Genomic DNA, 24,822 nt, shown 5'->3' on the forward strand with positions numbered 1-24,822 from the left:
ACCTCCTAAGCAAAAAGTGATTATGAAAAGAGATGACAAGCTAACAAAAGAGGATTCCAAAGCAGTGTTTATGCATATAAATAGTAAACATTTAACAGAAGGAGGAGTAGAGGGGATGTTCACATAGAAGCAGACGGCAATGCAGAACTATTAAAAAAAAACATAAAATATATTTTTGGATCGATCTTAACAAAGGAAGAAGGTTGTCTTCAGGCCATGGTGAACGAAGAGTTGTTTAAAAGGGTTATAAATGATAAAGAGGAGGTATCAGATAAACTGCCTGTACTTAAAGTTGACGGGGAATTGAGAGATAATTAAATGCTTCCAAGGATGGTGAAAAAAAAGTGAGAACGGAAATTAGAGGCACTGATAATTACCTTTCAGATTTCCTTTGACATGGCTGGTGCCAGAGTATTTGAAAATTGCCAAAGTTAAGACCTTGTTCAAGAATGATTGTAGGACATAAGCCAAGCAATGAGAGGCCAGTCAGTTTAACTTTGTTTTTTAGCAGTTTCTCAAACCTCAGTGAGTCAGGACAAGATAAATCATCACATGGACAAATGCAATTAATTAAAGTGAGCCAACATGGATTTCATCAGGAAAAAAAGATGTTTAACTATCATAGAATTATCATAGAATCCTTACAGTGCCAAAAGAGGGCATTCAGCCCATCAAGATTGCACCAACTCTCCAAATAGCATTCTACCCAAATCCATCCTATCCTTGTAACCCCACATTTATGATGGCTCCTCCACCTAGCATGCACATCCATATACACTACAGGGAAATATAGCATGGCTACTCCACCTAACCTGTGTATCATTGGGAGGAAACCAGAACGCCCAGCAGAAACCAATGCAGATACAGGGAAAACATACAAACCTCACACTGTCGCCCAACTGACTGACGGTTGATGAGGTTGATGTTTATCAATGAATCTTGAGAAAGTATTTGAAACAGTGATGCATAGCACTCTTGTGTGCAAAATTAAAGCTCATGGAATAAAAGGGACAGTTGGCAATATGGATACAAAATTGTGAGTGACAGTAAGTAGAGAGATGGAAAATGGATGTTTCTCTGGTTGGGGAAGATGTATAACGGAGTCCCCCGGGGTCAGTGTTGGGACACTTTTTTTTTCCAGATTTATACTGATTAACTCGGTTTCAGTGTGGGCACAATTAGTAGATAATACAAATCTTGGAAGCATGTGAGATGTAGAACCTAGGAAAAACATAGACAAGTTGAAGGACTGGGCAGCTAGGTGGCAGAGGTAGATGCACGTGCAGAGGTGCATAAGTCATTAAAGGTAGAAGGATATGTTGAAAGACCAGTTAATAAAGCATACATAATCCATATTTTTTTAATTGGGGCATTGTCTTTTATTGGTTAGTAGCAAAACATATCCCTTAAAAAGACAAGGTCAGTCCAGAGAGACTGCAAAGGCCAGAAAAAGCCACTAGGAAGTGGAGGAGAGATTCACAAATGCAACAGGGGCATGAAAACCTGAAAGGTTGTCTAGTTAAGAAAGGTCATTTGAACTGAACAGTGCTGAAGTCCAGCTAGCAGTCTCAGAAAGGGTCAGGAAAGAGCCTGAAGGAATTAAAAAGATTGGAGGTGATAAAAGACAGCAGGATAAAGCTAGAGATCTGGTTAGCAGATGCCTTCATGGTAATTTTAAAGAGCAACAAAGAGTTCTCAGACTGGGCAGGAGAAAGTGAAGGTGAAGCTTCATTTAGTGGGAGAGGTACAGTGGAGAATAGCAGAAGCTGAACAGCCATCTGAGGGCAGTAGCGCTCCATAGAACATGGAACAGGTTTCCTGAAAAACCATTTCCAAAACCAAAAAAACATACCCGAGAGCAGATATCTCCGGTGCAGGCTAGGAGGGGTACAGGGAAAACAGAATTACTCACTGTGAGGTCAAAGGACAGGACCATGTTTCAAACCTCAACCAATCGAATTGAGTTGATGTAATGTTTAATGACAGTAAGGTGCAGTCCAGAAAGCCAAGGGGGCAAACATCATATTAGCTAAGCTAAAATAGCCTCCTAAAGATCAAATTTGGGAAAGTGCCTGAATCTAGTACACTGATTACAGTAGTGAAGAGAGAAAACTCAGACAGATAGCTTAGCTACCGGAATACATCTGGCTGCCTCTCCCAATCCACATTTGAATCCATCTTATGACAAGAGAGTATGTTATTGATTGTCAAAGTAAATTCATGCTGTCCTTTATCAATTTATTAATAAAGGAAGCATGAAAATGTTGCAATAGTACCTCTAAAAGCATATTGATTCATTGACAAAAATGTAAAGGAATATGATGCAATTAACACAGTGTAGAAATCAAAGATAATTCCAATTATGAAATGGCAAGTTCAGTTACTAAACTGATAGAAGTAAATTGTTCTCTTTTTAGAGGAAAGAATCTGTCCCAGAGCATGATTGATATCTTTTATAGACTTGTATGATATTCACAGTAAGATATCTCAAATTCCTATTTTAACAAAAAACATCATGACTGTTTTTCTCTGATTAATGACTAACTAATTATGCACATTACCTTCACACTATCTTTCAACCCATCAGCTTTCAACCCAATCGAAGATTGTGCAGCTTGTTGGACGGCATAAACTCAGTTTGATTTTCTGAAGTTCCTTAAATAACCTACACATACTATTATGTCATGAGATTTTCTTTTAATCTGCATTACTTAGCCTGACCTGCATGGTGAATTCATTGCTCTCAAAAGCTGATCATTTGTGACATTTTTTAGGGAAAAGAGTCCCGATGAATTATCAACAAGGAAAGATGCATAGGACATGAGACCATCCAGTATTAACGTGAAATACCTAAGTAATGCATGGAAAAAATTACTCAAATAAATCATAGCTTCTGCAGAGTTGATTTCTTTCATCCTACGGTTTTGGTTATATAACATTTGGTTTGAAGAAATGACTTGCAGAGCAACCTTTTTATGGCCCATCTGTATCCAATTTTGTGTTCCAGTGAATTGCATGGCTTGGGTGCTTCTTTTAATTTCCAGCTATTTGAACTCATTACTGTATTTTTCATTTGTTATGATCAGAACTTCAGAGACATGTAAGTTGGTGTTATGATTGCAGAAATGACAGTGCATGTTTGTAGATAACAACGTATTGTGAGTCGTTTCATTCTAATTGTTTCAGTACTGTGGAAAAGTCGGGAGAAGTCTATTTGCCGATCTTGTACGATTTCCAGCATTTGGAAACCTGTTGCTATTCCAGGGTGAAAACTAATAACGTAAATTCCTCTTTGTTCAGTTACTTTTATTTATCTGCATCGCACACTTGTTAACTGGAATGTTTCTATTATGAGCATTTCCTTTACCTTTCCTTTGGTTTATTTTAAAAGATTCTATCACTGACTGATGTTAGCATTATACCCTACAATATTACATTAGACTATGCCAGAAAATAAAATATAGAGGTGTATTCCATATAATTCAGCGAAATAGTTGGTTGCAGAGTTTGTTAGCTTTTAATTAGCTGTGAAACCTTGATGTCCCAGTGTTACTATAATTAGAAGTAAATTCACCAAGGAAAATCACTCCTATCTGTATGTTAAAAATCTATAGCCTCTCCATCCTGGGAATATTTCCAGTTATAAATTCGTGTTACTGGATCAAAAATTCCATTTCATACTATGGAGTATCACATGGACTGCAATCACTTAACAAGAAAGTTTGTTCTATCTTCTAAGGAGTGACAGGCTTGGCAAAAGAACTAGCCTTAGTAATACTATCCATACCCGGAGAATTAATACATTTTTAGAACAGTGATTGGAAATGTACTACAGTTAGTTTTCACAAGTTATGAGATTAATATGTAGTTTTTTTTGCACCCAATGTTTCCTGCAGGTTTGACTGTGACAGCAGTGAAGGACTCTGGAGAGTGGAACCTGGAAGCAGGAGCACTGGTACTAGCAGATGGAGGTCTGTGCTGCATTGATGAATTTAACAGTATTAAAGAACATGATAAAAGCAGCATTCATGAGGCAATGGAGCAGCAAACTATAAGCGTGGCAAAGGCAGGGTAAGCTGCTCATGTTCATCTTTCAAATTTGTAAACTGTGATAAAAGACATTTTAAGAATCTAGATCCCAATGTCTGTCTGGCAACACAAAAATGATCAATGAATTTAAGTACAAACAATTTGTACACTCATTTGGACAAAAAATTAAATATCAGTAATACAAATAGAAGATTTATTCCAAAGGCAACTGATCAATGTTTGATCCAAATATTCTCTGTATTCATGGATTAAAAGATGAAATATTATACAGAATTGTTGGAAGGTTGTCTTAATTGTATGCAACATTATTGATTATTTAATTAACTTAAAGTGAAGTGCTATTAAAATAATTTTGCCCAAACTGTGTATTAGCATTTGCTTCCATGTGGTCAATTTACTGCATGAGTTGTTTTAATATTACTACCATTCTTCCACTGGCATGGTGACCACTCAGTACATTTTATGTGCAAGGCTGTAAGAGTGCACTTCTGAACTACAGTTATTGTGCATCTGGAAGAGATACTCATGTACAGTGAACCATCAGAGATTGAGGATATAAATCCTGCAATGTCAAACTTTGTACGAGATTGATTTAATTAAATTTCAATGAGAGTGATCTGCCAAATTGTTGCAAAAATCTAATGTCTAAGTTGCTAATGTCTTTCAGGGAACTGACATGTGACTCCAATTCCATAATGATGTAGTTGACTCTCAAGTACTACATAAGATGTTGGCCATTCAACCCATCAATTTTTTTTCCACTATACAATGAGATCATGACTGATCTGATAATCCTCAACTCCACTTTCCTGCCTTTTCTCCATAACTCTTGAGACCCTCACTGATTAAAAATCTGAATATCTCAGCCTTTATTATACTTAATGACACAGCCTCAACAGCTCTCTGTGGTAAAGAATTCCACAGACTTACTGCATGTTGAGAGAAGATATTTCTCCTCATCTCTGTCGCAACTAAGCAACCCCTTATTCTGAGATTTTGCCCTTTTGTCCTACACTCTATTACAAGGGAAACAAACTTTCCCTATCAGCTCTGTCAAGTCCTCCCAAGGGACTTTGTATATTTCGATATGGTCACCTCTCATTTTTCTAAATTCCAATAAGTACAGGCCCAATCTCTCAATTTCTCCTTATAACACAGTTCCTTCATACCTGTACCAGCCTAGTGAATCTTCCCTGGACTGTCTCCAATGCCAGTTTATCTGTCCTTCGATAAGGCACACAAAACTGTTTGCAGAATTCCAGATATCGTCTGATAGTGCCTTGTGTAGTTTTAACAAAAAGTCCCTATTTCTATACTCCGTTCCTTTTGAAAGAAAGACTAGCAATCATTTTATCTTCCCTATTACCCACTGAGCTTGAATGCTACCTTTTTCTGATTCATCAAGGCATATAGGCCAAATGCAGAGAAATGGGAACTAATTTACTTGGGAAACCTGGTCGGCATGAATGAGTTGGACAAAGAGTCTGTTTCTATACTGTATGACTGTATGAATGAGACCTCTCAAATACCTCTATTCTGTGTCTCTCTGAGATCTTTCTTCATTTAAACAATATTCAACCCTTCTATTCTGTAGTGCGTAATCTCACATTTTCCCACAGCATACTCCATCTGCTCGGTCTTTGCCAACTCACTTAATTTGGCTGTAAGCCTCCACAGACTCTGTGTCATCTTCACTACATGCCTTCCCATCCATTTTTGTGTGATCAGCAAACTTAGGGCGGCTCAGTGGTTAGAACTGCTGCCTCACAGCACCACGGTCCCAGGTTCGATTCTGCCTTGACTGACTGTCTGTGTGGAGTTTGCACATTCTCCCCATGTCTGTGTGGGTTTGCTCCGGTTTCCTCCCACAGTCCAAAGATGTGCAGGTCAGGTGGATTAGCCGTGCTATATTGCCTATAGTGTCAGGTGTATTAGTCAGAGGGAATTGAGTCTGGGTGGGTTACTCTTTGGAGGGTCCGTGTGGACTTGTTGGACCGAAGGACCTGTTTCCATACTGTAGGGAATCTAATCTAATCTAATCTTGATAGACTGCATTCACTTCCCTCATCCAAGACATTAATATACATTGCAAATATTTGTGGGCCCAACGCGAACCCCTGTGGCTCACCACCAATTGCAAATTAGCATCCTGAAACTGCTTTCCTTATCCCAACTCTGCCTTCTTCTAGTTAGCCAATCCTTTATCCATGCTAATACACTACCTCTATCACCATGGGGGTCTTAATTACTTAAGTAGCGTTCTGAAAATCCAAATATATTATATCCACTGCTTCCTGTTTATCTATTCTGCTTGTTACCTCCTCTTCATGAAGCCATGCTGACTCTGCCTAATTGTATTATGTATTACTAAATCTGAAAGCAAGTGGCCATGAACAATAAATGCAGCCTTGCCTATATCTGAGGACAAGTCAAAATCAAGCCTTTTCCCTTCTGCTTGTCTGAAGTGTGCTGCATTTCCCTGTAGCATTATTGATGACTTTTAAAACTGGGAATATTGGAAGCACTCCATCCATAATTTGATTAAAATAAGCCTCTATTACGTGTGCAGCAGGTAAAACTCAGCTACAAACTCCTCTGTCCAACTGCTTGTCCACTTTTTGAAGCTTGATGAATCAACATCTTGTACAGACATCTGTCCTGAAGAAGAGTCAGATTAGAATCAAAATATTCAATGTTTCCTTCTTTACAGATGTTGCCAAATGTGCTGCATTTCTCTAGCGTTCTCTGCATTTGTTTCAGATCTCCAGCATCCGTAGTATTTTGCTTTTATTCTAGTATGGCACAGCACTGGCAAGACTAAAACCATTCTCCCATCTGCTAAACTCCCATCAGAAGTTTTGCATCTTAGCCCTTCCCAAGTCACACCTCCCTTTCTGGATGCTATCTGGTTGAATATCATTTGCACAACCTCTGCACCAAGTTAACTTTGTGCTATATTCAAGCCCATGTTCAGTGTCTGGCCTACTTCATCTTCACCCCAACTCTCGGCCTTTACCACATCCAAGCAAAACTTTTCAAACATTCTTGTTAGTTTTCCAAGCTTCAAGTATCCAGCATTCTCACAGCAATACCCTATGTTGAGTCTTGCATGCCTTTCACTCCTGTTCCCCCAAATCTTGATGCTTTCCAGTTCATCATTTGCAAATTCTGAACTTGTTCCCATTCTACTATTGGAGTCTATTCCAGCTCCAGATTCCTGCTTCTATCCTCTGCTTTCTGGATTCTGAGACACTATAGCTTTGTCCTTCCTCCTCTCCACTATTAGTTGCAGTGTGTTTAATCCTGGCACTGCAGGTGACTTCCTAATGTAAACCTTTACTCTTACTTCGTTTCTCCTTGCACTCATAAATATTCTTCAGAACCTAGCTCTTTGATTCTAACTTAGGGGACTGTCTGATTCAACTCTCTACTTCTATGCACGTTGCCCCTTAAATTGTGAAGGCCCTTTTAGGAGGGTCTCTACACCTTGCTGTAATTTTAACAGATATGTTTTAGAATAGGTTGGTTAAATATTATTTCTATTGTTACCAGAACATGATATATCTTGGATGTTAAATTTATTTCTTCCCGATGCTGGCCAGTAATGCAGATGGGACATTATGGGCCAGATTGTCACCTTCTAGGGGGGAATAGGGAGTTGGGAGATTCGGCCAGGTAGTTCATGTCTGCAATGTTTTCAAAATGGTTAAAGTTCGAAATTATATATTTTCACAATGGTGCTGACCCATGTTGGTACAGCAGTGTGCATGCTGTCCCACACTAATGAAAAATTTTAGAGCTAGAAATGAGGGCAGAAATCTCTGATTCAAATTCCAACCACCATTTGTGAAGTCAACCCAACAGTATTAAGAGGGGATCATAGTCATAGAATCATACAGTTTAGAAACAGACCCTTCAATCCAACTAGTCCATGTCAACCATGTTCCCAAATAAACTAGTCTCCCCTGTCTGCTTTTGACCTATATCTATGTAAACCTCTCTTATTCATGAATTTATCCAAATATCTTTTAAATGTTGAAACTGTACCTGCATCTACTATTTCCTTTGGAAGTTCGTTCTGCATACTAACCACTCTCTGTGTTTAAAAGAAAAGTTGCCACCATGTCCTTTTTAAATTTTTCTCTTCTCACCTTAAAAATATACCCCCGAGTTTTGAAGTCCCCACCTTAGGGAAAAGATCTTTGCTATTCACCTTATCTATGCCCCTCATAATTTTATAAACCTCTATAAGGTTATTATCACCCCTCACCTCCTACACTCCAGTGAAATAAGTCCCAGCCTTTGTAACTCAAGCCTTCCGGCAACATTCTGGTAAATCTGTTTTTGAACCCTATCAAGTTTAATCATATCCAGAATGGGAGAATCCAGTCTATTAATTCCATATGTGAAGCTCTATATAAATAAAGGATTGTTGCTATATTTTTAACTTCCAAGAAATGAACTGGGGATGTAAATATAAATTCTATTAGAACTGTACTGAAATGCGTGAACAGAACTTTGTCCACATGTAAAATTAACACAGCAGATTTTTACTGACCTTACTTTCTCCACATTTAGTCTAGTATGCAAGTTGAATACAAGAACAACTATACTTGCAGCTACAAATCCAAAAGGTCAGTATGACCCTGATGAATCCATTACTGTAAATACAGCAATTGCCAGTCCACTTCTGAGCAGATTTGATCTTGTATTGGTACTCCTGGATACTAAAAATGAAGAATGGGACAAAGTCATAGCTTCTTTCATTCTGGAAAATAAAGGTCTGGAAAACTATTATTCTTCTTTTCTCAAATTTACTTAATATGCTTGCAGTAACATTTTCATAGTTTAAACAAACACTTGAAGTTTGGATTGAATTATGTCTTACAGCAATATATCTTATGTTTATAAAATTATTTAGCTTCCCCAACAATCTCTGAGAAATTGTGGAGTATGGAGAAAATGAAAATTTATTTTTGTCTCATCAAAACTTTACAACCTAAGATTTCTGGCGAAGCAAATAAAATCCTTGTGAAGTATTACCAAGTACAGCGTCAAAGCGGGTTTAGAAATGCAGCGAGGACTACAATACGCATGCTTGAGAGCTTGATCCGTTTAGCTGAAGGTAAGATTCTTTTGGATTTTCCGTCACCAACTTGGGTTTATTAGGTATGCAGATAGCTTTTTCTGAATAGTTTTTCACATACCCATTCATATAAATACAGCTGTATAACCAACAGATCCTTTCACCACTGTTCCTGCCAGACTGGCTGAATTTCTCCAGCATGCTGTGTTTAGTATCATAGAGGTCGACAGCATGGAAACAGGACCTTCGACCCAACTTGCTCATGCCGACCAGTTTTCACAATTAAAACTAGTCCTATTTGCCTGCGTTTGGTCCATATCCCTCTACCTATCCCATCCAGATACCTGTCCAAATAATACTTAAATGACGAAATTGTACTCTCATCCATCACTACATCTGGCAATCCGTACCAGGCACTCACCATCCTCTGTGGAAAAAATTGTCCTCTGGACCCTTTTGTATCTCTCCCGTCCCACCTTAAACCTATGCCTTCTAGTTTTAGATTTCCCTACGATGGGGTAAATCTGTTGGCTGTCTATCTTTATCTACGCCTCTCATGATTTTATAGACCTTTATACGTTACTTCTCAATCTACCATGCTCCAGGGAAAGAAGTCCCAGCCTATCCAACTTCTCCTTATAACTCAAACCTTCCAGTCCAGGTAGCATTGTGGTAAATTTTTTCAGCACTCTTTCCAGTTTAATAATATCCTTTCTATTTCAGATTTCCAGTATCTGCAATATTTTGTTTCTATTTCAGTAATTGGCTGTACTTTTGAAATGCTTGTGAGGTACAGTTGTTCCTCTGCATGTATCTGGCAATGACTTGTTCACACTGCTGGAAAGATTATTAACATCACAGTATTTGTGAAACCTGCTGATTGCTTCACTGTTAAATCCCAGATATAAAATTATTTTGAAAACATTGGAGTCATGACAACTTTTCATGCAGAAGCCTTTTTTCTCCCAGCATTAAATTTAGGTGTCATTTCATTTTAGAAAATACACCTTGTTTTGGGCAAACTCAGCAGGTCTGCCAGCATCTGTGGAGAGAGGAACAAGAGTTGTCATATGACTGTTCTTCAGACTCAGAACACAGGTTTTGTTTCTCTTTCCACAAATGCTGCCAGACCTGTTGAGTTTCTCTAGCATTCTGTGAGTTTGTTTCAGATTTCCAGCATTTGCAGTATTTTGCTTTTATTTGTTTGGGTCATTTTTTTGGTAAAATGTGCAGCAGGTTTGTAGTGAAGATCTAATTATTGAAGAAAGGCTTTAGCCCCTTGAACATTGCTTCTCATAATATTTTGCTTTGCCATAGTGTAGTGGGTAAGATCACAACTCTATATTGGACCATCAAAATCTCATTAGCAACTATTCCTTGTGTCATGTTCTGTGTGGTGCTGCTATGTGATACCACTGTTACTCATATTGCAATCCTTTTTGGATTACAATTGCATGCACAATGTATTAACTATAAAAATCACAAACTTCCTATGTTATTCAATGCTGAAAAGCCCTGGAACCACACTTTTGCACATGCTGGCCATGCCTGCATCAGCAGCTCAAAGACAGACCACATCTAATTTTGCAAGCAGAGCATTTCATTAAGTTAAGTGGGCTGATAGCACATAGGAAAGCTGAGGCAGTTGACATGTAACACGTGGCTGTGGAGCACAAAGTTGACGGAATTAACAGGTGCAGCCTCCTGGTAAAGGGAAAGCTTTGGTTATGACAAAGTGATCATTCGTTTAGGCTTTTTCACTGGTGAACTATGGTGTCAGCATGGTTCAATGGTAGTACTTTCTGAGTCTAGATCAATACCAACTACATGTGGCTTAGGCTGACACTTGAGAGCTCCTTTGAAATGCCCTGTATGTTAACTTATTTTTCATGTATTCATAGGTTGTGGGCATTACTGGCTCGGCCAGCACTTATTACCCAGCCCTATCTCACAGGGGCAGTTAAGAGGCAACACAATTGTTGTGGTTCTGAGTCACACATGAACCAGACTAGATAATGATGGCAGATTTCCTTCCCTAAAGGGCATTAGTGAACCACATGGGTTCCAAGACTATCGACAGTAGTCACATAGTCACCCCGTTTCCAGATTTTTATTGAATTTACGTTTTGTCATCTGCTAAGGTGGAATTCAAACCCTGGTCACTATAACAGTCTGAGGTTCTGGGTTACTAGCCCAGTGACATTGCCACTGTGGGAACTGCCTCCTATAGTGTGTGATGATGCTGCTCCTATAACACGATTGTGTTGTCCTTGGTTTTGTTTTCAAAAGCATTGTACGAGGCAGTGTTGATGCTTTGGATGGGTTTTAGGGCCAGTTTGTTTATAGCTAACAGATACTGCCTCAGGCAAGAGGCTTTCAAGTTTAAAACAAATTGTACAATGAAAGGGGAGTGGCCAGTTCTCCCAGATCAGCTTGACTCTGGTTTTGGTTTGGTTTGGTTTGGTTTTTAGCAGTCTAGCTATTCACTGGAAGCAGTCAGTTGGCCTGACGTTGCTGGTTAAAGAAACAGCTACATGGAAGAGGGTGTTCCATGATGAATCTCTCTGCCATCTCTCTCTCTCTCCTGTAAGACCCTGTATTTGATTTTACCTTCTGTGCTAAGGGGTGTTTATGGGGGATTGTTGCAGGAATTTGGAATAGCATCATTAAGTTGGGATAGTCTGTTCGGTTTTCGGATAGGTTAAGTTATTCTGTATTCTGCTTTCTTTTGTTTGTGTTTCATTCGGTAATCTTGTAAATAAATTCTGTTCTGTTTAAAACGGAGAAGTTTGACCAGTGGCATCCCTCCTGGATTATCACTGTACACCTGCTTAAAACAACTAGCAAAGTTAGGGTTCACAGTTAGGTTTTATGGGGGGGTCTGGCTTGGTCCATAACCTGTGTGTCCACGTAAAGGAACAGCATGATGACGTGAATAGAATGTCTAAGGGAATGACATTGGAGGAAATTAGAAAAACCAAAAATAAGGGCCAACAAAGGGAACCCTGCTACATTATAAAATGTGGGAGGTTTTCTTGTTGCGTAAGAACAGAATTACTCATCATCCCTTTCACATTTAAACCAATTAGATTTAAACTGTTTCTTAATGTGGACGTTCTGCAGTATCATTGAAATTTGTGCAACAAAGTGTTTAGAACTGTATTAACAATGCCTAATTGCCCTTGAGAAAGTAGTGGTGAACCTGCTTCTTAAACTACTGAAGCCTATACTCTCTCAATTCTGTTAGGGAAATGTGGAATTTGGATCCTGTTTGATTGTATTTCCATTCAAGGTAATGGATGTTGAGAGTTGGGGGTTGTGACTGAAGACGCCATATCATGTGATTTGAATTACATCCTCCCAATAGTAGACTGGTGATGGTGAGAATAGGTGTTTAATCAGTGGATTCTATGCTGCTTAAGAGGATTACTCTGCATTCAGCAGTTTGTAGCTCTGAGTGTAATGGTCGCTATACCGATATAAGCAGGAGACTATGCCATCACACTTCTGCCATCTGTCTTTCCACTGGTGGAGAATCTTTGAGGAGTCAGAAGGTAAGCCACTTGCCACAGAATACCAACTTCTGACATGATCTACTAGACGTGAAATCTAAGTGGCTCATCCAGCTGCGGCTGCAGCCAGTGGACAGCATCTGCACGGCCAGGAAATTGATGGTTCTTTGGTAATGGAAGTGCCATTGAAATCAAAGGAATGTAATTTGGTTCTTGCTGAACCTGACCATTGCCTAGTCTTTGTCTGCTGCGAATGTTACTTAACAGTTACATATCCAAACGTAATATTTTTGCTAAATCATTGACTACTTCATTCCCTCATTTTGCTTGTGATTTTTATTGCCATTCCAATAGTACATGAACCACATGGAGATTGTAGCTCTGTAAGAACGGTAACACTGCTATAAGATTAAATAAATCACTGAAATAAGATTAAATTACGCTCACCTGCTGCACATGTTACTGAATTCCAGAAAATGCTCCTATATTTTTATCGTGCTATCTGTTGCTTATAAGGCAGCGAAATTTTACTTTCAGGTTACCTCCTTGAACTAAGGTGGGACTAATAATCTGTATGAACCTTTAATTGTGAAAATAATGTTTCTAAGATAACATAGATAAAAGGGAAAATAAGAAACAAATCTGAATTGGCTTACAACTGAGAAAACTCTCCCTCAACTGTATTCATGGAATGGTGAGTACAATTTGAAACAAATGCAGAGAATGCTGGAGAAACTCTGCAGGTCTGGCATTATCTGTGGTGAGAGAAACTGAGTGAATGCTTCAAGTCCATTATGACATCTTCAAAACTGGATAAGAATGAGGATAATTTGAATGGCTTCTCATTGTTACAGAAGGATATATTCAGATAGATCAAGTGATTCATAATTTATGTTCCAATATAGCAAAACTTGTGGGAATCTGTCAAGTTGCCAAAAAAGGCAATGAAAGCCTAGCAGGCTTTTTAAAAATTGGTTAATTTGCCAATTAATAAAGGATGATTTCTCTGTGTTTTCATGTTCTTTACAAATAGGATTCTGATTTAATTATGCATAATAGAAAGATTTACAAATCATAATTGTTTGCTGGTATACTTAAGCAATGCAAGTTCAATTAGTTTGTATAGAAATTATGATCTGTTTTCTTTTGCATGTTTTTTAAAAAAAAATGTTTTTCAGCTCATGCAAGGCTGATGTTTAGAGATACAGTAACCATTGAAGATGCCATCACAGTGATCTCTGTAATGGAGTCTTCCATGCAGGTATGCATTTATTCTGAAGAATTAAAACATTTTTACGTAGAGCTGAAAGTAAAAACAATCATTCCACCTAATAGATGCCAAATTGAAAGGTTAGCGCATACCCCGCACATAAATGACATCAAATCCATATTCACTTCAGTAAAATAAAATCATTTTCTTTTAGATCCACTTTTTGTAATGTATAGTTGATAAATGCATTTTCATGTTGAATAAGATACATGTAAGGATTACATACGATTACTGAATTCAGAGCCAATGGATTATTTTGATAAACCACACACTGCTTAGACAGGGAGATTGATTTAGATGGTGCATGTAGACTAAACCTTACTGAAAGAGGACAGATTTAAAGAGTTAATGGTCCCATATAGTATACATAAAGTTCATAGGTCTAGGTTAACTCAGTTAGTTGGTGGAGTGTGATACAGAATGACTGCAACATTGTGGCTTCAGACCCTGTGCCAGCTGTGGCCATGCATGCATCTTCACTTTACCCCATGCTAGTGAAGTGGCCAAATTGACTGTCTTTGTGAAGAGGGAGAAATACCTGTGGTCCCGTAAAACTGTGGCTAGTTGAATGGATGTATGTTCATATTGTTAAAGGTTCTGCTGATTTTCATTTCCAGGGAGGTGCTCTACTTGGTGGTGTGAATGCATTGCATACTTCCTTTCCAGAAAATCCAAAAGAGCAATACAAAATGCAATGTGAACTATTGCTCGAAAGGTTGGGCCTAAATGATATTCTCCATCAAGAACTCCAAAGGCTTGACAGGTAATGTATCCACTCAGTCCAGGGGTGGCTGAGCAACATGACTAAGATTTATAGAGTCATAGAGATGTACAGCATGGAAACAGACCCAAGTCATCCATGCCGACCAGATATCCCAATCCAATCTGGTCCTACCTGCCAGCACCCGGCCCATATCCCTCCAAACCCTTCCTACTCATATACCCATCCAGATGCCTTTTAAATGTTACAATTGTCCTAGTCTCTACCACTTCCTCTGGCAGCTCATTCCATACCCGTACCACCCTCTATGTGAAAAAGTTGCCCCATATGTCTCCCCTTCACCCTAAACCTATACCCTCTAGTTCTAAACACCCCAACCCCAGGGAAAAGACTTTGTCTATTTATCCTATCCATGCCCCTCATAATTTTGTAAACCTCTATAAGGTCACCCCTCAGCCTCTGACGTTCCAGGGAGAACAGCCCCAGCCTGTTCAGCCTTTCCCAATAGCTCAAATCCTCCAACGTTGACAAGATCCTTGTAAGTCTTTTCTGAACCCTTTCAAGTTTCACAATATCCTTCCAATAGGAAGGAGACCAAAATTACATGCAATATTCCAACAGTGGCCCAACCAATGTCCTGTACAGCCACAACATGACGTCCCAACTCCTGTACTCAGTACTCTGACCAATAAAGGAAAGCATACCAAATAATGCCTTCACCTATCCTATCTACCTGCAACTCCACTTTCAAGGAGCTATGAACCTGCACTCCCTAAGACCTAACCATTAAGTATATAAGTCCTGCTAAGATTTGCCTTTCCCAAAATGCAGCACCTCGCATTGATCTAAAATAAATTCCATCTGCCACTTCTCAGCCCATTGGCCTATTCTGATCAAGATCCCGTTGTAATATGAGGTAACCTTCTTCGCTGTCCACTACACCCTCAATTTTGGTGTTATCTCCAAACTTACTAACTATACCTCTTAAGCTCACATCCAAATCATTTGTATAAATGACGAAAAGTAGTGGACCTAGTACCAATCCTTTTGGTACTTCATGGGTCACAGACCTCCAGTCTGAAAAACAACCCTCCATCACCAACCTCTGTCTTCTACCTTTGAGCCAGTTCTGTATCCAAATAGCTAGTTCTCCCTGTATTCCATGTGATTAACCTTGCTAATCAATCTCCCATGGGAAACCTTGTTGAACCCCTTACTGAAGTCCATATAGATCATGTCCACTGCTCTGCCCTCATCAATCCTCTTTGCTACTTCTTCAAAAAATGTAATCAAGTTTGTGAGACATGATTTGCCATGCTGACTATCCCTAATCAGTCCTTGCCTTTCCAAATACATCTACATCCCGTCCCTCAGGATTCCTTCCAACAACTTGCCTATCACTGATGTCAAGCTCACTGGTCTATAGTTCCCTGGCTTGTCCTTACCACCTTTCTTAGACAGTGGCACCACATTAGCCAACCTCCAGTCTTCTGACACCTCAGCTGTGACTATCGATGATAAAAATATCTCAGCAAGGGACCCAGCAATCACTTCCCTCACTTCCCACAGAGTTCGAGGGCACTCCTGATCAGGTCCTGGGGATTTATCCACCTTTATGCGTTTCAAGACATCCAGCACTTCCTCCTCCTGTAATATGAACATTTTTCAAGATGTCACCATCTATTTCCCTACATTCTATATCTTCCACAGTAAACACTGATGCAAAATACCCATTTAGTATCTCCCCCATCTCCTGTGGCTCCACACAAAGGCCGCCTTGCTGATGTTTGAGGGGCCCTATTCTTTCCCTAGTTACCCTTTTGTCCTTAATGTATTTGCCAAAGCTATCTCATGTCCCCTTTTTACCCTCCTGATTTCCCTCTTAAGTCTACTCCTACTTTCTTTATACTCTTCCAAGGATTCACTCAATCAATCCTGTCTATACTTGACATATGCTTCCTTCTTTTTCTTAACCAAAACCTCAATTTCTTTAGTCATCAAGCATTCCCTATACCTACCAGCCTTTCCTTTCACCCGATCAGGAATATACTGTCTGTGGACTCTCGATATCTCATTTCTGAAGGCTTCCCATTTTCCAGCCATCCCTTTACCTGTGAGCATCTGGCTCCAGTCAGTTTTTGAAAGTTCTTGCCTAATACCATCAAAATTGGCCTTTCTCTAATTTAAAACTTCAACTTTTAGATCTGGTCTATCCTTTTCCATCACTATTTTAAAACGAATAGAATTATGGTCGCTGGCCCCAAAGTGCTCCCCCACTGACACCTCAGTCACCTGCCCTGCCTTATTTCCCAAGAGTTGGTCAAGTTTTGCACCTTCTCTAGTAGGTACATCCACATCCTGAATCAGAAAATTTCCTTGTACATACTTAGCAAATTCCTCTCCATCTAAATCCTTAACACTATGACAGTCCCAGTCTATGTTTGAAAAGTTAAACTCCCCTACCATAACCACCCTATTATTCTTACAGGTAACTGAGATCTCCTTACAAATCTGTTTCTCAGTTTCCCTCTGACTATTTGGAGGTCTATAATACAGTCCCAATAAGGTGATCATCCCATTCTTATTTCTCAGTTCAACCCAAATAACTTCCCCGGATCTATTTCCGGGAATATCCTCCCTCAGTACAGCTGTAATGCTATCCCTTATCAAAAATGCAACTCCCCCTCCTCTCTTGTCTCCCTTTCTATCCTTCCTGTAGCATTTGTATCCTGCAACATTACGCTGCCTGTCCTGTCCATCCCTGGAGCCACGTTTCTGTAATTGCTATGATATCCCAGTCCCATGTTCCTAACCATGCCCTGAGTTCATCCTGCTGCTCCACAGTGCCAGAGACCCGGGTTCAATTCCCACCTCAGGCAACTGTCTATGTGGAGTTTGCACATTCTCCCTGTGTCTGCGTGGGTTTCCTCCGCGTGCTCCGGTTTCCTCCCGCGGTCCAAAAATCTACAGGTTAGGTGAATTGGCCAAGCTAAATTGCCCATAGTGTTAGGTGAAGGGGTAAATGTAGGGGAATGGGTCTGGGTGGGTTGCTGTTCGGAGGGTTGGTGTGGACTTGTTGGGCCAAAGGGCCTGTTTCCACTCTGTAAATAATCTAATCTAATCTCTTACCTTTCCTGGAGTTAACCCATCGTTGTGACTTTATCTGCAACTTTTCTTCCTTCCTATAACTGCCATCCAGCACACCTGCCTTGCTCTTGTAAATTCCCCATTGCCTCTAAATGTTGATCCAACTGATCCATTTGATCTTTATCCATTTAGCAAATATTTAGATATATAGCTTTGCATTTAAAAATAAGGACAATTAACCAATATCCCTCTAATAGACATTGTCAGAGGAAGGTCTGTTAACTGCTAAACTCGTGAGATTAACAACTTTATTTATGACCTATAGCACTGATAAAACGTCATAAAACTATTGTAACCAGAATAGAAACTGCTTCAGAATCAAAGAGCAAAATACATATCAATATCTTGAATTCGCTTTACTTTTTTCATTTTTCATCTCTTACTAGGGTTGCACATAGAATGTTAATACATAAAAACATAGAACATACCTTCACAATTCACCACCAGAGAATGTCCTGAGTAACTTGAGCAGTTTGTTGAGGTCTTCAGCATTTACATGGGGAGTTTCTATGCTGTCCTCAAAAGAAGCCATGCAGTTAATACTATATTACTTTAAACTGGTCAGTGAGCAATTTGGTAAAACAAAGCTTTCTTTTGGGGAATAATGTCATCAAAAATATTTGATCTGCATAATAAAATTTGAAGGATTATTTTAATCTACAGCAAAAGGAGAAAATGGGCAGTAATAGATTGACCGCCTCACCAGATTACCCTTCATGTTTACTGGTGGCCAGTCTGCTCACTTATTAGGAGACAGGATGGACTGCAGATGCTGGAAGTTAGAGTCAATAGATCTGAAGCTTGGTCAGATAGTATCCAAGGAGCTGTATGATTTGCTGTGCTCTTCCTGCTGCTCAGTTATGCCACCTACTGACCGTTGCATTCAGCCACTTGCAGTTGATATGGAAATTACAACAAATATATCAAGAAAACTAGGTTGATCATTATTATATCTCTCCCGCGGCTTACTTTTTCAATTGAGAAAATAATCAGTTTAACTCAATGCTTTAAATTCTACTTAAATTCGAGTTAAAGAGGGAAGTCCTAGTTTTGATTGCATATTAATTTATTCTAATGCAGTTTTGATTTTGTTGTACCTGTTGATGTTTTTATGACAATATGAATGTTTTCTCAGTGTTCAAAATGAAAAAGGGCACCATCTACCTCCTGGATGTACAAACTCAAGTGACAAAATTGATCAGTTTTCGGATTCAACAAGTGATGAAGTGAAGCCCAGTTCCGTTCAAGATGAACAATCCAATGGTGGTCTGACCTGGTTTGTTAATTTTCAAAGTGAAAGTCGTGACATGGTGTCAAAGGAAGATGAAGTGGTACAGAATAAATCTGCCACACAAAACGTACCATCAGAGAATTCTTATCAAAGTCTTTTTCCTGATTTAGGTGTCCATTCACCGCTAACAAAAAATCTAGAGGGGGTTGCAACAAGTGTTAACACTCCAGATGTGATTTTACCACCTGGAAGGTCTTGCAATCCAGATCATGTGAAGTTTGTTGGTTCAGATCCCAAAAATTCAAAGACTGACAAAACAGCTTGCACTGACTCCTCAGAACGACCGACAAATGCTAAGATTTCTGCTTCTTCAAATTCGTCTTGTTCTGCTGTCACAGTGCACACATCAAAAAAGCTTCGTGCTTCCCGGATTTCACAGAGTGGAATGTTGTACAAAAGTGGCAAAATGTTTAGCGAAAGTCACTCAACTAATTTAAGTGAAACTGGTGAATTTTCTAATCTGGCCAGCATTTATTCAGATAACTTGTGTATGTCAAATAGTGATGAGTTAGGCCAAGAGCCTTCACATGGAATGCAGCCTGCACCAAATAAGTCAAGTCATCCATATGGAACAAAGAATGCGTTGCAGGACAGTGAAACCACTCCCCAGGAATCTCCAACTAATGGGAATTCCGGCTGTCTGTTGACCAAACTGAAAACATTTGCATTCATACCAAAGCAGAAGCTAAGACATTTAATTGGAGATAATTCTGCTTCGGAATCATTGCTGCAATCTGAAATTGCAGAAGTTGGGGTATTAAATACTGAATTGATGTACACTTCAGAACAAGCAGCACCATCCAGAACTGATGGAAAAAACACCCAAGCAGGACATGTTCGTACCACTAAAAGTAAATCTGCGCACAAAATCAAAACCAAAGAACTGCCTGTTGTACACTGCAGTAAAACTCAGCCATCCCTCAAATTACAGAAACCTTTAAGTACCACAGATGAGGTGCAAAATTTGACACTGAATAAATCAAAAAGTCCACTCTCTACAGAACCTCACACAGACCAACAACCTAGCCATAGTTCAGCTATAACTAGTCAGGTGAAAGTGGCCTCCAGTACATTAGCAAAACTTGCAAGTTTCTCTTTTAGTTCACCTTCTGAGAAGAAAACCAAAAATGACACCATAGAAAAGAAGGCAACTATTGAGCAGCTGAACAGTGTGACACAAAAGGCAGATGCTGACTCTTCAGCATCATCTAGAAAAAGGAAGACTTTTGGATTAACATCAGCTGGCACTATGACCAGTGTTATGAGCAAATACCTCTTTTCCACTGATGAGTTGGAAGACGATAGTGTTCTGGACTATGATTGGGATGAAGAAACAAAGAAAAAACCCAGAGCATAATTGATATTTTTCAGAGATGTACTTCAATGGTTCCTCTTTACAAGTGTATACATAGGTTGATCATAAGGTGAAACAATCTGGCCTTCAGAATTACGCGGTTTTTTACAAAAAGACAAGACAAGTTAATTCATTGAGTTATTTCACTGAGTTAAATCTGACGTTAGACCAACCTATTGAATATTGCTAGCGGACTGTTGAGCCACGGGCACATTTTATGAATGTTCTGTTATTCGCCTTGTGTGCTTTCGATGTGTAAAGCCACGAATTCTATTGTGAAATTTTCAAAGAGGCAACGGAAATGAGCTTAGTTGATTCAATCCATGATTGTGGTTGAATATGAACTGCACCAGAAAAAGTTGCAAATATGATGTTACAATCGAGATTTTTTTTACCTCAAACTTTATTTTGGTAACAAGTCAGTCAGCTGCATTTAGTTATTTTTTGTAACTGTGTACATTTTATGCTTAAGAGTTTTAAATGAAATAAATAGCCCTTTTTGGTACTTGGTGATGGTAAAGAAACCAAAAATATCTATTAAAAGAACACATGATTACAGGCTGAAGTGGTGCACTTTGTCATATTGCATTCTCACTGTAATATATAATTAGCTGATTTTGTTTGATTGATCTCAGAACAAGCTATATGTAATTACCTCTGAGGAACTGTCATAGCATCTCTTTCCTCCGGAGAATTTCTGGTAAATTACCCAATTCATTGCAGATATACACTGTCATTCCATAAACAAAACCCCACAAATCTGAAATAAAAGCTGAAAATATTCTAAATACTCAACAGGCCAACCAACATCTGTGGGGGGTAAAACAGAGTTAAGGTTTCAATGCAAAACTGTACATCTTTTGCCAAAGGAAATATGCTTGTGTGTTTATTTTTCCTGTTGTTTGTTGCAGGATTTATTCCAGAATATATTTGCGCTGTTATCATATTATCACCAGAATATAGCATTATTCATTTACTGAAATAATTACTCAGTGCAAAGTTTAAAACAAGTCAATTTGTACTCTTGTTTATAATGAATAAATACATTTCTTTGGATAAGTAAAATATAATCATCACATATGTTTTTCAAAAACAACCCAAATGGTTAAAATGTGAGTATTAGTAATTTTGTTACCAGCTGCTCAAGCATAAAGTTTGTTGCATCGGTGACATTAACTAAGGAACTGTTTTGATGGAGCAATTACTTAATTGTTAACCTGCTGAGTTGTTGTGGTTAAGAAACATTAACAAACTCTGATGATTCACCATCAGTTGTATTTTCGCCTTCAAACATTGTCAAAATGTTGGACACTTGCCACCTTCTCTCAGCTGTTTCCTCACAAAGTTAATAAGCAAATACTTTAACCGAATAAAGGAACAAAACAAGATGTTACTGATAAAAATGGTTGTAGATGAAAATCCAATGGAGATATTTTTGGTTGCATCTCAGCAGCTTTTATGAAAACTCTTTTAAAAAAACATGCTTCCAAACAATTAACTGCAAGATCGCTGGTCATGTGCATTTTGATTGAGTTGACAAATTTGAGTCATTTTCATCAGAACTTTCAACTTTATCGAATTACATCAATACTATACTGGGCAATGTTAAATAATAAGCTCCTGAGATTTATTCACTCATCATTGTTTATTAAGATTCAAGACCTTTATAGCTTTAAGTGTAGAAGCTACTGTCATAAGCAGACCATGTACTCTTTCATGTGACCCTGCGACATACACCATTCATAAAGTTGTACAGCATAGAAACAGATCCTTCAGTCCAACTTGTCAATGCTAACTAAATTAATCTAGTGCCCATTTGCCAGCATTTTGCCCATATCCCTCTAAACAATTACTAGCCAGGTGCCTTTTAAATGTTGTAATTGTGTCAGCCTCCACCACCACCTCTGCCAGCTCATTCCATACACACACCACCCTCTGTGTGAAAACATTGGCCCTTAGGTCCTGTTTAAATCTTTCCTCTCTTTCCTTAAACCTATGTCCTCTAGTTTTGAACTCCCCGACCCTAGGAAAAATTCACCCCATCCACCGCAACATGATTTTATCAACTTCTATAAGATCACCCCTCAACATCTGATGCTCCAGAAAAAATAGCCCCAGCCTATTCAGCCCCTCCCTTTAACTCAAACCCAGTAACATCCTTGTAAATCTTATTTGCGCCCTTTCAAGTTTAACAACATCTCCCCTACAGCAAGGAGACCAGAATGAACACAATATTCCAAATGTCGCCTCACCAATGGCATATACAGCTGCAACATCACCTCCCAACTCCTATACTCAATGCACTGACCAATAAAGGCAAGTGTACCAAATGCCATCTGTACTAGTATGTCTGCCTGTGACTCCACCTTCAAAGAATTGTGAAACTGTACCCCAAGGTCTCTCTGTTTGACAACATTCCCCAGGACCCTATCATTCAGTTTCATCAGTGTGAAAGGCTTCATTCATTCATTTCTGCTTGAGTCTTGATTGAAAATGAGTAGTATTGTCGATTTGGAGAAAACTTCACAGCCAAAGGCAATGTGCCGAGTATTGTCTTTGATCGGGAAATCTTGGCTAAATCATATGAGAGATGGAAATGTGTTGCTGGAAAAGCGCAGCAGGTCAGGCAGCATCTAGGGAACAGGAGAATCGACGTTTCGGGCATTAGCCCTTCTTCAGGAACCCATTCCTGAAGAAGGGCTAATGCCCGAAACGTCGATTCTCCTGTTCCCTAGATGCTGCCTGACCTGCTGCGCTTTTCCAGCAACACATTTCCATCTCTGATCTCCTTAAATCATATGAGAGTTGATCAGTGCAGATGGTAATTTAAAGTACTCTAAGTTCCTGAAGAAAAGTCATTAATTTTCATTACATGGTCCAGTCTACTAAGTACATTTTTGAAGAAAAGGTAATCACAAACAAAAACAGATATTGCTGGGAAATCTCAGCAGGTCTGGCAGCATTTGTGGAGAGAAAGCAGAGTTAAAATTTCAGGTCCAGTGACCTTTCTTCAGAAGTATTTATGCTGAAGATGGGATAGGGGGTGGGAAGGAGGTGGAGGAGTAAACGATAGGTGGACATAGAGCCCAGACAGAGAGAACAACAGTTGGACAGACTGGAATGGGTAAATGTTAGTTTGGGGGAAATCAATAGCTGTTGATTGGGACCATTAGCAGCTGGCAATGGGATGGTTGTGGAAACAGCCCATGTGCTGACAAGGCCTGGTAGGTGGGAGCTGGGGTAAAGATATAGGAGAAGGTGCTCAAGCTCTGAAATTATTAAACTTGCTGGTGAGTCCTGAAGGTTGTAGGGTTCCCAAGTGGAAAATGAGATGCTGTTCTTTCAGCTTGTGCTGAGCTTTGCTGAAACACTGCAGGAAGTCTGAGACTGACGTTAGTCAGAGAACACAGTGGTATGTTGAAGTGGCAGGCAATAGGAAACTCAGGGTAATTTTTGTTGTCAGAAAGTAGGTGTTCGACAAAGCAGTAGGCCAGTCTCCCAGTGTAGAGGAGACCACAATGTGAGGAGCAAATACAGTAGATTCAATTGAGTAAGTTGCAGATAAAGTATTGTCCCGCCTGCTAAGTGTGTCTGGTGCCTTGGATAGTGAGGAGAGAAAAAGTAAAAGGGCAGGTCTTACACCTTCTGCAAGATGTGGAGGTGCTGGTGTTGGACTGAGTTGGACAAGGTCAGAAATCTCACAACACCAGGTTACAGCCCAATAGGTTTATATGAAAACACTAGCTTTCTGAGCTGGTGCAAGTACCTGATGAAGCAGCAGTGCTCCGAAAGCTATTGTTTTCAAATAAGCCTGTTGGACTATAACCTGATGTCATATGATTTTTGACCTTCTATAAGTGCATGGTAAGGTGCCATGAGGGTGAGGGGAGGTGCTGGGAGTGGAGGAGAAGTGCACCAGGGTGTCCCAGAGGGAACAGCCCCTGCAGAAGGTTGGCAAGAGGGTGGAATATGTGTCTAGCAGTGTTATCCCACTGGTGGTGGCAGAAATGGCAGCTAATGATCCATTTTTATATGGGGTGGTAACCAAAGACCAGTGGGTGCCTATCGCTGTTGCAGGAGGGAAGAAAAGGGGTGAGGATCAAAATGTGTCAGATGGGTCAGATCCAACTGAGGACCCTGTTGCCATGGTGCTAAGGAATTCTCAGTTGAGGATGAAAGCAGTTTAAGAGGACTCCTTGTAGAAGCTGGTATTAACAGAACAGATGTGATGGAGACTGAGAAACTGAGAGAATGGAATACAGTCTTTACAGGAAGCAAGGTGTGAGGTTGCATAGTCAAGGTAAACTGGGAATTGCTAGGTCTGTAGCAGAGATTCACAGTTTTATATGTAAACTGCTGGTTAATGGAACTAAAATACATCTCATAAAATA

At 39.4% G+C, this 24,822-nt stretch overlaps 1 protein-coding gene across 1 annotated transcript in view; it reads left to right on the top strand.

Moving 5' to 3' along the window:
* mcm9 (minichromosome maintenance 9 homologous recombination repair factor) overlaps positions 1–20,987 on the top strand; it is a 55,959-nt gene extending 34,972 nt beyond the window's left edge. Inside the window, exons 8-13 of the mRNA XM_043684399.2 lie at positions 3,897–4,071; positions 8,629–8,831; positions 8,972–9,175; positions 13,827–13,909; positions 14,536–14,681; positions 18,922–20,987. Of these exons, the coding sequence (XP_043540334.2) occupies positions 3,897–4,071; positions 8,629–8,831; positions 8,972–9,175; positions 13,827–13,909; positions 14,536–14,681; positions 18,922–20,434 (2,324 nt within the window). The 3' untranslated portion in view covers positions 20,435–20,987. The remainder of the gene's footprint in view (positions 1–3,896; positions 4,072–8,628; positions 8,832–8,971; positions 9,176–13,826; positions 13,910–14,535; positions 14,682–18,921) is intronic.
* The last annotated feature ends 3,835 nt before the right edge of the window (positions 20,988–24,822 follow it).

This window comes from Chiloscyllium plagiosum, unplaced genomic scaffold (assembly GCF_037043375.1).
Source record: "Chiloscyllium plagiosum isolate Xiang-an unplaced genomic scaffold, Cpla_swu_hap1 HiC_scaffold_3, whole genome shotgun sequence".
Lineage (NCBI taxonomy): Eukaryota > Metazoa > Chordata > Chondrichthyes > Orectolobiformes > Hemiscylliidae > Chiloscyllium > Chiloscyllium plagiosum.